The sequence below is a fragment of the Tupaia chinensis genome, unplaced genomic scaffold (genome assembly GCF_000334495.1).
Source record: "Tupaia chinensis unplaced genomic scaffold, TupChi_1.0 Scaffold145652_1, whole genome shotgun sequence".
In the NCBI taxonomy this organism is placed as follows: Eukaryota; Metazoa; Chordata; class Mammalia; order Scandentia; family Tupaiidae; genus Tupaia; species Tupaia belangeri.
In genome coordinates, this window is record NW_006205509.1 from 2,229,571 (window position 1) to 2,240,700 (window position 11,130).

An 11,130-nucleotide genomic window follows, 5' to 3' on the forward strand; every position below is an offset into this window, starting at 1 on the left:
CGCCGGGCCCAGGGCAGAGGTGGGGGGGGGGGGCGGTGTACAAGTGCCACAGCAGCTTCCATGTCAGGAGCTGGGACTCGGGGAAGTGGAGAAGTGGTTGGCCAGGGCCCATGAGGAAGCAGACACAAGCATCGGCCCAGTGACCATTACCTTCTCCTTCTTGGCCAGGAAGAAGAGGACATCATCATAAACCTCTTTTCGATCCCTCTCAGGGACCACAGCCCAGACCTCAAGCTCCCCAAAGGTCTGTTCCGCCCGCCTGTGGAGCATATGAGCTGTGAGCAGGTGGGGAGGTAACAGAGACCCCAGGCCTTTGTGTTCTCTGGTTCCCGGCCCAGCCCAGCCCAGCCTGGAGCCCTGACCGGTAGCGGGTGGTGGAGGTCATGCGTTCATGCTGCTCCAGGAAGTGCTGCAGGGTCTGCTTGGCCTCCTTGGCCCTCAGCCGGGCCTCCTCCTTCTCCTCCTTCTCCCGCTGCGCCTTGTAGGCATTGAACGCCTGCTTTTTCTCACTCAGTTTGGGCAAGGCACTGGGGAGAGGGCGGGGACAGAGAAGGCAGCCGCCTGAACTGCCTGCAGAGCTCACAAAGGAGGGTCACAGGACACAGGGAAGGGGCTCCACAGGGCTGCGTGGGGTCTGGACACGGGTGTGGCAAGCCCCAGGAGCTCTGAGGGCACAGATGTCTGGGATGTGGGTCAGCATGAGAGGGGGCGAGGGGAAGAGACATGGTTTCAAAATACGCTAACACTGGGTTCTTCTGCTTTGGAGTTCTCAAGTCACTATCAGACCTGTGCCCTACCCCACTCCCGTTTTTCCCAATTCAATTCAATGTGATTCAATTCAATTTAGCAAATATTTATTGAACCAGACACCTTTCTGTTTCCTTCTCTTGGAGGCCCTCCAGGTCTTCTCCCTTGCACCCCTGCCACGGCCTAAAATTTCCCTGACTATGGCTCCCCTTGAGCCTGAGTGTTGAGCTGGGGTTTGTCAGAGTCCCTGGCCAGCAGCTCTCATGAACAGACCCTGTAGGCCTGGCTCCCTCTGCCCAGGCCTACCTGTAACGGGGGTCAGTGACCACCATCTTCATGGCCTGTTCCCATGAGGCGTTGGACGGGACAGCCTGAAATGGAGCAGGTGGGGGTCATGGGGCCTGCCCACTTCCATCCAGCCCCTCTAGACCTCGAGCCCCACCCTGGCACCTTGTCCCTCAGCAGCTCCTTGAACGCCTGCTTTGCCTTCTCTCGGTTGCTCCAACTGAGGCCAGACCTCTCTGGTTCTGGCCTGGAGTCCTCCTCCTCCTGTTGGGGTGGCTGATGCTGTCCAGCAGAACTGAGGAGCAGAGAAGACTCAGCCAGGGCCCCAAAGCACAGCCTTCCCTGCCCTGAACTCTCAGCAACACACAACCCTCCATGCTCCCTAGCGCAGCCTTTTTCTGGCCTTCAGAGCCACGCCCAGATCTTCCTCCCCTGCCCTATCCCACCCTGCCTCACCCCTCCAAGGCAGCAAACAGGGGCTGAGCCAGGCTGGGAGCCCCGAGCTGAGCCAGAGAGCCCTGCATCTTCAGGAATGCTGGGGGTGTGCACAGCCCTCACCTGCTGGGGCCCTCCTCCAGCTGCTGTGGGAAGCCCTGCTCTGGGGGCTGGGTAGCCTCCGAATCGCAATCTTCACTCCCACCGGGCTCAGGTTCCAGAAGACCCGTAGGCATAGTAGGCACTGGGGTGGGGCCCGGAGGTATAGGTGGGGGGTCAGGCTGTGGCTGGGGAGGCTGAGGCTGCAGTGTCTGTGGCTGTGGCTGCTGTTTCCTGCAGGCAGGCCAAAAGGGCAGTGTCCAGTAGAACAGGGACAGAGGAAGCCAGAGGAGGTCTGGTCTCTGCATCCTGGGCCAGAGTAGTGGCTCCAGGAGACTGCAGGCTGGCTCCCCCTCCCAAGGAGGGCTGGGAGCCCCGAGCTGAGCCAGAGAGCCCTGCATCTTCAGGAATGCTGGGGGTGTGCACAGCCCTCACCTGCTGGGGCCCTCCTCCAGCTGCTGTGGGAAGCCCTGCTCTGGGGGCTGGGTAGCCTCCGAATCGCAATCTTCACTCCCACCGGGCTCAGGTTCCAGAAGACCCGTAGGCATAGTAGGCACTGGGGTGGGGCCCGGAGGTATAGGTGGGGGGTCAGGCTGTGGCTGGGGAGGCTGAGGCTGCAGTGTCTGTGGCTGTGGCTGCTGTTTCCTGCAGGCGGGCCAGAAGGGCAGTGTCCAGTAGAGCAGGGACAGAGGAAGCCAGAGGAGGTCTGGTCTCTGCATCCTGGGCCAGAGCAGTGGCTCCAGGAGACTGCAGGCTGGCTCCCCCTCCCACGGAGTAGGGACAGTGGAGACAATGGCCCCAAGAATGGAGGGCTAGGAGGGCAAGGGCCAGGCACTCACCCCACAGCCTCCTGTTTGACTAGAGCTGCAATGAGAAAGACAACGTGGTCAGTCACAGGATAGCAAGGGCCCAGAATCCCTGCTCAGGCCTACCCCCACCTGCCCCGGGACCCCTCACCCTCCAGGTCATCCAGGTCCTTGGGTCGTGTCCAGCAGGACTCCTTACTCTGGTTGTTATAGTAGTAAGGTTTGCCTGTGTCAGACTTGTATTCTTTCCAGGGACACTGGGACAGGAGCAGCTGCAAGAGGATGGGTGGGGACATCATGAGCTGGGCACGCTCTCCAGCCACCGTCAGGGAGCCAAGGGAGCCAGTGCAGAGGACACAGGAGTCTCTAGCCACCACCTAGCCTGGCTCAAAAGGAAGAAGGTGGACCCTGAGATCCTGGGGAAACATTTCCAGGGAGCATGGGAGTGTTTAGGGATGCTGGCCTCAGAGGAACCGTCATGAGCATGGTTAAGGGTCTTGGGGACAAGGACTTGAAGGGTCAGGGCAGCTGGAAGGAAGGGCCAGAGAGCCACACTCAGGACCTCGGCCTTGGACTTGAGCACGCTGGGCTTCTCCCACACGGACTGCTTGTCATCAGCATTGTAGTAGTAGATACGACCGTCAGGGGCCACGTGCTCACTCCACAGGGCCCTCTGGAGAGGGGGGCACAGAATGGTGGTCAAGGCTCCTTTCTCAAAGCTTCTTCGCCTCACCCAAAAGACTGAACCATCAGCCTCCCACTTTCAGCCTTTCTACCCAGAGACCCCTGAGCTGTAAGGACTCACCGGAGGGCCTGTCGCAGCCACAGCAGCTAGAAAAGAAGCCAAAGGAAACACACTAAGTCCTTGCTCCGACCCCCATCTTCTTCCCACCTGCTCCTCCCTTATTCCGTCCCAAGTAACATCCCCTAATCCCATCAACATCCCAGACTCCCTGGCATCCCAACAGGCATGGTCCAGGGTGGGCTCCAGTCCACGGCCCCCTCTCCCCTATACCCCCCAACCTCCGAGCCTGGGGGGAGCAGGCCCCCAGAAGACTCACAGCTGGCGGTGTCCGCACCCGGAGCCGTCTGCCGAAGAAAGAGGAGGGGGAAGGGTTGGGGCCAAGCCCAGTGGCCCCCAGGACCCAGGCCATGGGGGATGGAAAAGCAGGCCAGGCCAAGATCCATGTGTCCTGCTCCCAGGGATCTCTGCTCCCTAACAGGCTCCACCCCACCCCAGGGCCGAGGCTTCAGGACCCCAGGCAGGAATCACACAGCAGCTCCTTTCTTCTTTGTCATCAAGTGAGAGCATTGTGTTGAGTCAACGCCCGAGGCCCATCTCTTCACAAAGGGTGCCAAAGTCAACATGCACCCAGACTGTCTACAATGAGCAAGAGAGCAAGAAGGCAGAGTGGGACCCCAGGTGCTGCTGCCTCCTCCAGAGACGAGAGTGTGAAGAAGGTGCCATATTCCTGTGTCCACAGTGTGAGACTCTGAGGCTAAGGAGTGTCTGGCCCGAGCGTGTCCCTTAGGGAGCTGGGCAGCGTGGGGAGGAACAGAGAACGTGTGTGTGCCCGGGCATGAGCGAGCGCTAGACCTGCTGAGTGCCTGGCAGGTGAGGAGTCAGCTGTGGGAGTGGTACCGGGACCAGGTGGGCAGAATGAGAGAAGGGAAAGAACGGAGACCATGTCCCTGTACTCCGAGTCAGACCCACAGGACTGCAGGGCAGGGCCTGCCTCCTGCTAGCCTTGCTGCTTACCGCTGCGGTGACTGGCACCGCTGGCATCAGCATTCCTGGCATCATCGGGGGCACCATTCCTGGAATCTGTGAGTACAATGAAGACAAAACCAGCGACCAAGGTGAGGGCAGGCACAGGCGAGGCAGGGTCCAAGTCAGAGTGCCCTGAGGGGTCCTGAGAGAGCTTGGGGCCACGACCCTCACCAGGGTGCCTCCTCAGGAACCCCTCCTCCTTTGTGTGGGCTCAATGGTCCAGCAGTCAAACCCACATGGGCCAGGCCCAAAGCTCCCTTCACTCCCCAGGTTCTGAAGCCCAGATGTCCACTCTCACCTCCACCCCCAGATAAACTGACTGGGTTTCCTGAGGCCTCCGTGGAGGGGAGACAATTACCTGGGTGAGTGGTGGAGGCGCCCCCATTGGTGGCAGCATCGGGGGCAAGATGCCAGGTGGCATTGGGGGGATGGCTGGTGGTCTCTGGCTCATGGGGGGTAGCCCCATCGGAGGGAAGGGTGGGGGGATCCCGGGAGGGGGCATCTGGAAATGAGGAAGGGAAGAGAGACTGAACAGAGGCTGCCTTGTCATATGCAGGGAAACCTGCTAGGAAACACCCACCACCTCCCACCCTGACCCTCCATACTGGCTCCCCCGGCTCTGAGGCAACTGCGAGGCTTCAGTTTGAGAAGCACAAGGCGTGCGTGCAACTGCCTCGATCTCACCACAGACAAAGACCGAGAACTGGAGGCGTTCTCTGGGTCTGACAGGCAAGCACACAGCTCTAGAGCAGTGGGGGCAATGGGGAGGGAGTGTCGCAGCCCTGGACTACAGCTGAAGGGCTCCACCTCTTCAGTGATGTCCCCTAGAGGCCCTGATGTGAAGGGGCAGGAAGCAGGTGTCCAAGTAGTGGAGTTCCCAGTCCCCAGCCTCCCATCCCGTTTCCCCAACTCAGAACTGCCAGTCTGGTTCCAGCCCAGATGCTGTGGCAGCACCGCCTAGGTAAGGAGCAGTGAGAGCCGGCAGCCCCGCCCTGCCCTCACACTCCTCACTTCTACCTTCTGTCCTGGTGTCCCAAGGACAAGAAGACAAAGGGAGACCTGTCAACTTTATGGACTGAGAGCTCGACAGCAGCTCTCCCCACCCCAGTGCCCAAGCACAGCCATCCCTCTCTAAGGGCAGCAGAAATGACACAGAAACCGTGCCGGCGTTGCAGCAGTGGCTAGGGGCTGGGGTGCAGGCTGGAGAAGCCAAGCCCAGGGGAAGACATAAAACTTACGAAGGGTGGTGGCATCATGGGGGGCCCCGGTGGGAAGGGGGCAGGCGCTGCTGGGGGCCGGGGACCAGAATCGGGAACCGACTGTTGAGGGAGAGAAAAGTCATAGGACCCAGGATGGGCACAGAGATGGGCTCTTGCAGAGGAAAGCAGAAGGGGTGAGGATGAAAATGAGCACAGAGTTTAGAGGGAGGGTCTCCAAGCCCGATCGATTCCTTCCCGCCCCAAACTCTGAGCCCTGGGTAAGCCTGCTCTCTCCTGCCAGCCCAGGGCCACCTGGCTAAGCACTTTCAATGTCATCTTTATTCTGGAGGTTTCCATCTTGCCAAAGCCACAGGAAAGATAGGACGGAGCTCTAGTATCAGCACAGACTAGTTGCCAAGGCCTTTAATCCATCCTTCAGCCTGTGGGCAATACTGTGCCTCTGTGGAATCGAGTTACATCGGAGGTCTCTTTTACTCCCGAAGTATCCAGGGAGGGAGTGTTTCTCTACCCCAGTTAACCCAGTTATAGAAATTCAACCCAAAGTTCTGGAGACAGGAATCACTGCTAAGCCTTTACAGCACTAATCTCTCCTTTTCATGACGAGCTTCCTCCCTATCAGGCCTGCCCTGGTCACCCACTTTCTTCGACATCGTCCATTCCCAATCATACTTCACCTCTTCAGCTCTATCCCCACCCTCTCTGAGGCTATCCCTCCTCCACAAATCCCAAACTCTCCTCCCTGTGGATGCAGACTTAGAACAGCCCAAGCCTCTGTCCTGCACCTAATGGCTGACCACATCCCCTTGAGTGTTCAGCTTAAATAGCACTTTCTCTAGGAAGCTCCCTCACTCTGAATAGCTCCTCCCAATTTACTCTCCATCTGACCCCCTTTTCAGTTTCCTCATGTATACAATTTTGTAATCATCGTGTTTGTCTGAGTATACACTTCCCCCAACTAGAGGATGAGAACATTCCATGAGGGCGGGGTCATACCTGACTTGTTGAAAGCTGGATTCCTGGTACCTGCTACCATACCTGGCACATAATAGGTACTCAATAAATATTGAATGAATGAAAGAATAAGAGAAGGAACAAATCTCTCTATAGAAGCTGCCAATTCTAAAAATTTATTCTGTAGATTTAGCCCCACACAGCCAAAATGGTATGTGTATAAGGTTTTCATTTCATTATTTATAAAATAGAAGATTAGAATCATCTTAAACACCCATCAGTAAGGAACTATGAAATCACACACAAACATAAAACTGAGTACTATGCAATTAGAAACAAGAATGAAGAAGTGAATTGGCTCAGTATGAAACAATCTCTAAGATACATTGGTGAGTGAAAAATAGCAAGGTGTGGCCAAAGATGACACACAGGAACTTGGTGGAAGGGGGACAGAGGTGGAAAGGAGACTTGTCACTGTGTACTCTTTTGTACCTTTTTGAATATGACACCAACAAAAACAATGTTTTTTAAGTAAACTGAGGCTTGAAAATGCAGCTAAAAGGCCCTGCCCTTTTTTTTTTTTTTCTTGAAAATTGGGGAGCATGAGGTAAAGAGGACTTCTAGGGAAAGGTAGTAGCTGGCTGAACAGAAACCACCCCACTGCTTCCCAATTAACACGATGCTGAGAGGTCTTGGCATTTAAAAATGCTTTCTTTCTTTTAAAAAAAAATTGCCAGAGGGTGCATGTGCTTGGGAGGGTTCTTTCTCACCCCACATTGGTCATACCGCAATCCCTTCTCCTCCATCTCTCCCTCCTTAGGATTTTGGGCATGGACACAGACATGCCCAACATGTTTCTCAAGCTGCCAGATCCAGGACTCGAACCCCACAGTACACTATGTGGGATCCAGCCACCTTAAATGAGAAGCAGCTTGCTTTCTCATTTTCCTTCTCTCTCTGGTCAACTTCAAAAAATAAAAAACAATGAAAATGAATAAAGTTTAATAAAATAATTTTTAAAATAATTACAATAAAATTAAATAATTCTTTTTAAAAATTTCTTTTCTGATCTCTAATGTTAGCAGTATTTGTCCTTCATCTTGTTCTAAGAAATGGCTATGAGTTAAAACTACTCCAATCTGACTCACCTTTTCTCAGTGTTCAACCACTTGAGCCCTATATTCAATGTGTCTCCCAAAATGCTCAACACAGGATGTCAGGAACCAATATGGGAGGGACGCCAATTTGCTGTACATTTCCTCATCTCAAACTGCCTTAGGCGCCTCTCCCAAATAACCGACTTTGGGTTGTGCCAGGCTCCAGGGCTGCCCATCTCAGTGACTGGCACCACCACACCATCCCGTCAGTAGTCCAAGATAGAAACCTATGAGTCACTCTCCACACTTCCCTCTCTGTCAGTTCATTGCTGAGTCCTGTTAATTTCTTTTGCTAGAGGGTATGTGCCCTCGCCAGAGAGACAGAGACAGAGAAAGGAGAAAGCACCTCCATGGGAGATGGTTACATTGTAATCCTTTCTCCCCCATCTCTCCCTCCTTTTGGGATTTTGGACACACATTCACATGAGCCTGTTATGTTTCTCAGGCCTCCAGGTACAGGACTCAAACCACATGGTCAGCCATGTGTGACCCGGCTGCCTTAACCACCAGGACACAGAGCCAGCTTGAGTCCTGTTAATTTTATCCCCTAAAGATTTCTTTTTTTAATTTTTCTTTCCGTTTACTATTTATTGTCTGAGGGTGTATGCACTTGCTAGAGAGAGACAGACATGGCAAGAGGGAGCGAGGGAGAGCAAGAAAGTACCCCCAATGGGGTGGCAATCCCTTCTCTCCTGCCTCTCCATCCTGCTGGGATTTGGGGCATGCACACACAAACACACAGTGTATTCTTTAAGCTGCAAACTGCACAGTTAGCCATGTGGGATTTGGCTCCTCTAAGCACCAAGCCACAGGGTCAGCCCTCTAAAGAGTTCCTGAATCTACTTCTCTCCATTTCCTCATCTACCACCACTATTCCCTGTCCAAGCCACCATCTTTTTTCATCTGACCTACTGCAGCAGCCTCCCAACTGCTCTCCCCACATCCACTCTAATCTCCTTGTCACTATCCCCTAAATAGCCACAACCACCTCTTTAAAATGCATCTTAGACCATTACTGTCTGCCGAAGACTCTTCAGTGGCTTCTGGCTGCTCCTGGGGTACACGCAAAAACTGCTACCTGAGACCTGCAATGCTATGGGAAGTCTGCTCCCCAACTACCTTGCCAGCCTTTCCCATGCTGAGCTCCCAGGCCTGTGATCCTGCCATACTCACTCACCTTCTCTCAGTTTTCCACCTTAGGCATCCACCTTTGCCTGACAACTGTGTAAGCCCCGCCCACACCACAGCTCACCTACCCACACTTCCCATCTGCTGATCATTTCCTCAGATTATCATTTCCTCAGGAAAGGCTTTCCCAACCCACTGGCCTAGTCAAAGCCCTCTTTTTGTTTTAGCTTTTGCTACAGGGTGTGTGCACTCACCAGAGAGAGACAGAAAAAGAGAGACAGGCAAAATGAGAACTCATTCCACAGGGGAATGGATATGCCACAATTCCTTCTCTTCCATTCTCTTCTTGGGATTTTGGGCATACACACAAGTGCCTGGTGTATTTTCCAAACTGACAGGTCCAGGACTTCAACTGTGCACTCAGCCATGTGGGATCCAACTGCCTTAACCACCATGACACCTGACTGGCCCCAGAGCCCTCTTTTACATGCTCATACACCACCATGTACCTTCCCCTTTGGTAGTAATATAGCCACTGGAGGAGACAGTCAGTTATTCGAGTAATTCTGATCATAGTATCACCTTATATAGTGCTAATAAACAAATGCAGCCAATTACATTATGATACCCCATTCATTCTGTGCATGTGTGCATGTGTGCATGAGTGTATGAGGACACATGCACTTGCCAGAGAGAGACAAAGAAAGAGGGAGAGAAGACAGTATCCCCACCCCCAACAGGAGATGGTCACACTGTAGTCCTTTCTCCTCCATCTCTCTCCCTCCTTTCAGGATTTTGGGTATACACACATGTGCACCCAGCATGTTTTTCAAGTCACCAGGTCTAGATTTGAACATATAATAAGCCATATGGGATCTGACTACCTTAACCAACAGGCCATGGGGCTGGCCTGATACACTATCTTTTTTTTTGAGAGGTTTTTGCCATAGGGCACATGCGCTTGCCAGAAAGACAGGGAGAGACAGAGAGACAGCGAGAAATCACCCCCCAGGGGGGATGGCCATGCCGCAATCCCTTCTCCTCCAGTCTCCTCTCGGGATCTTGGGCACGCACGCACACGCACCCGGTGTGAGTTTATGCTGGCAGGCCCGGAACTTGAACCGCGGTCGACTACACGGGAGTCCAGTGACATAGTCATTACACTAACTGCTGGTCCCAATTTTTTTCTTTGTTGTTATAGGGCATGCGTGCTTACCAGAGAGAGGGAAAGCGAGAAATCATGGCCACACCAAAATCCCTTTTCTTCCATTCTCCTTTCAGGATTTTGGGCATACATGCACACATGCCTGGCATGATTCTCAAGCCACCAGGTCCGGGACTCAAAGCACAGTCAGCCATGTGCGAATCCCATGCCTTAACTACTATGCCAGGCATCTTACTGATTTTAAGATGTATCCTAGTATCAGAAATGTGAATCTTAAAATTAATGAAACATAATATCTGCGGCCCCCACAGGACTGAAAACTCTAAGAGCCAGGGGCTATACCCTATTCCCACTGCACTTTCTTCCCATCCCTCCATAGGCACACAGTAGGTGCTGTATTTGTTGACTTAATAACTGAATGGTCTTTGCAATTACCACAAAACAGCAGGGAGTCATTGGTAAGGCCTACTAGTTACTCAGGGAACATAGAATGTCAGAGCTAGAGGGGACCAGACCTTGGCAATCCCTAAGGTAATCCCCTCTTTTCACACAAGGGGGAACATGATCAGTCCTCCAATTTATGGGTTCCACATTCACCAATTTAATCGACCATAGGTAGAGAATATTTTTAAAAATAATTGGTTTCATTGAGCATGTACACTCTTTTCCTTGTCATTATCCCCTACACAATACAGTACAGCAACTATTCACATGGCACTTACATTGTACTAGGTGTTATAAGTAATCTAGAGAGGACTGGAAGTATACAGGAGGATGTATGTGGGTTATATGCAAATACTTCACCATTTTATATAAAAGATAAAGCATCTATGGATTTGGCTACCCATGGAGGAGGTGGTCCTAGATCCAGTCTGCCCTCCACTGTCCTCCCTTAAAAGCAGTTTCTGCTGCAGGAGGCAGGTCTGTTTTCCATTTTAGTATATCTCCTGCAACCCAAGTGGCTGAATCAGCAAGGATCCAGTATTCCCCTGCCTGAGAACCAACCATGGCTCCCTGCTGCGTGTCCTACAATACCTCTCCTCTAACATTCAAAGTCTTTCATGGAAGCCCATCCACACTCTTCTCAGCTCACCCTGACTCAATGGTTTACTTCCTCCTCTCTGTATAGCTAGATGATCCTCATGTTTTATTTCACTTTGTCTCCTGCTTTGTTCAAGATGGTTAAATATTCACTTCAGGTTACCTTTACGACTATCCTTTACATATACGTGCATTCCTACCTACTCCGACCTCTTTGTGTGTCCTCAAGATAAATGTCGCACTACTTTGCAGAGTGACACGCCACTCTGTGTTTCTTGGGCATTTCATGTGGGGCTGCCTGTCTCCCCACTTAAGTGGGGCTTTC

The 11,130-nt window shown here is 52.9% G+C and overlaps 1 protein-coding gene across 7 annotated transcripts in view; it reads right to left on the minus strand.

Annotated features, from left to right (window-relative positions):
- PRPF40B (pre-mRNA processing factor 40B) overlaps window positions 1–11,130 on the minus strand; it is a 44,843-nt gene that overhangs the window by 31,457 nt on the left and 2,256 nt on the right. For 3 of the 7 annotated variants that reach the window (XM_027768163.1, XM_027768165.1, XM_027768166.1), the window contains exons 2-14: window positions 5,382–5,462; window positions 4,502–4,645; window positions 4,132–4,197; window positions 3,434–3,461; window positions 3,178–3,203; window positions 2,935–3,045; window positions 2,524–2,644; window positions 2,406–2,430; window positions 2,002–2,211; window positions 1,198–1,327; window positions 1,054–1,118; window positions 363–527; window positions 151–259 (exon numbers count right to left, since the gene is read on the minus strand). In XM_027768163.1, the coding sequence (XP_027623964.1) occupies window positions 151–259; window positions 363–527; window positions 1,054–1,118; window positions 1,198–1,327; window positions 2,002–2,211; window positions 2,406–2,430; window positions 2,524–2,644; window positions 2,935–3,045; window positions 3,178–3,203; window positions 3,434–3,461; window positions 4,132–4,197; window positions 4,502–4,645; window positions 5,382–5,399 (1,218 nt within the window). In that variant the 5' untranslated portion in view covers window positions 5,400–5,462. Of the gene's footprint in view, window positions 1–150; window positions 260–362; window positions 528–1,053; window positions 1,119–1,197; window positions 1,328–2,001; window positions 2,212–2,405; window positions 2,431–2,523; window positions 2,645–2,934; window positions 3,046–3,177; window positions 3,204–3,433; window positions 3,462–4,131; window positions 4,198–4,501; window positions 4,646–5,381; window positions 5,463–11,130 lie in introns of those variants that run through there. The other 4 variants (XM_027768161.1, XM_027768160.1, XM_027768164.1 and 1 more) reach the window with 3 other exon arrangements.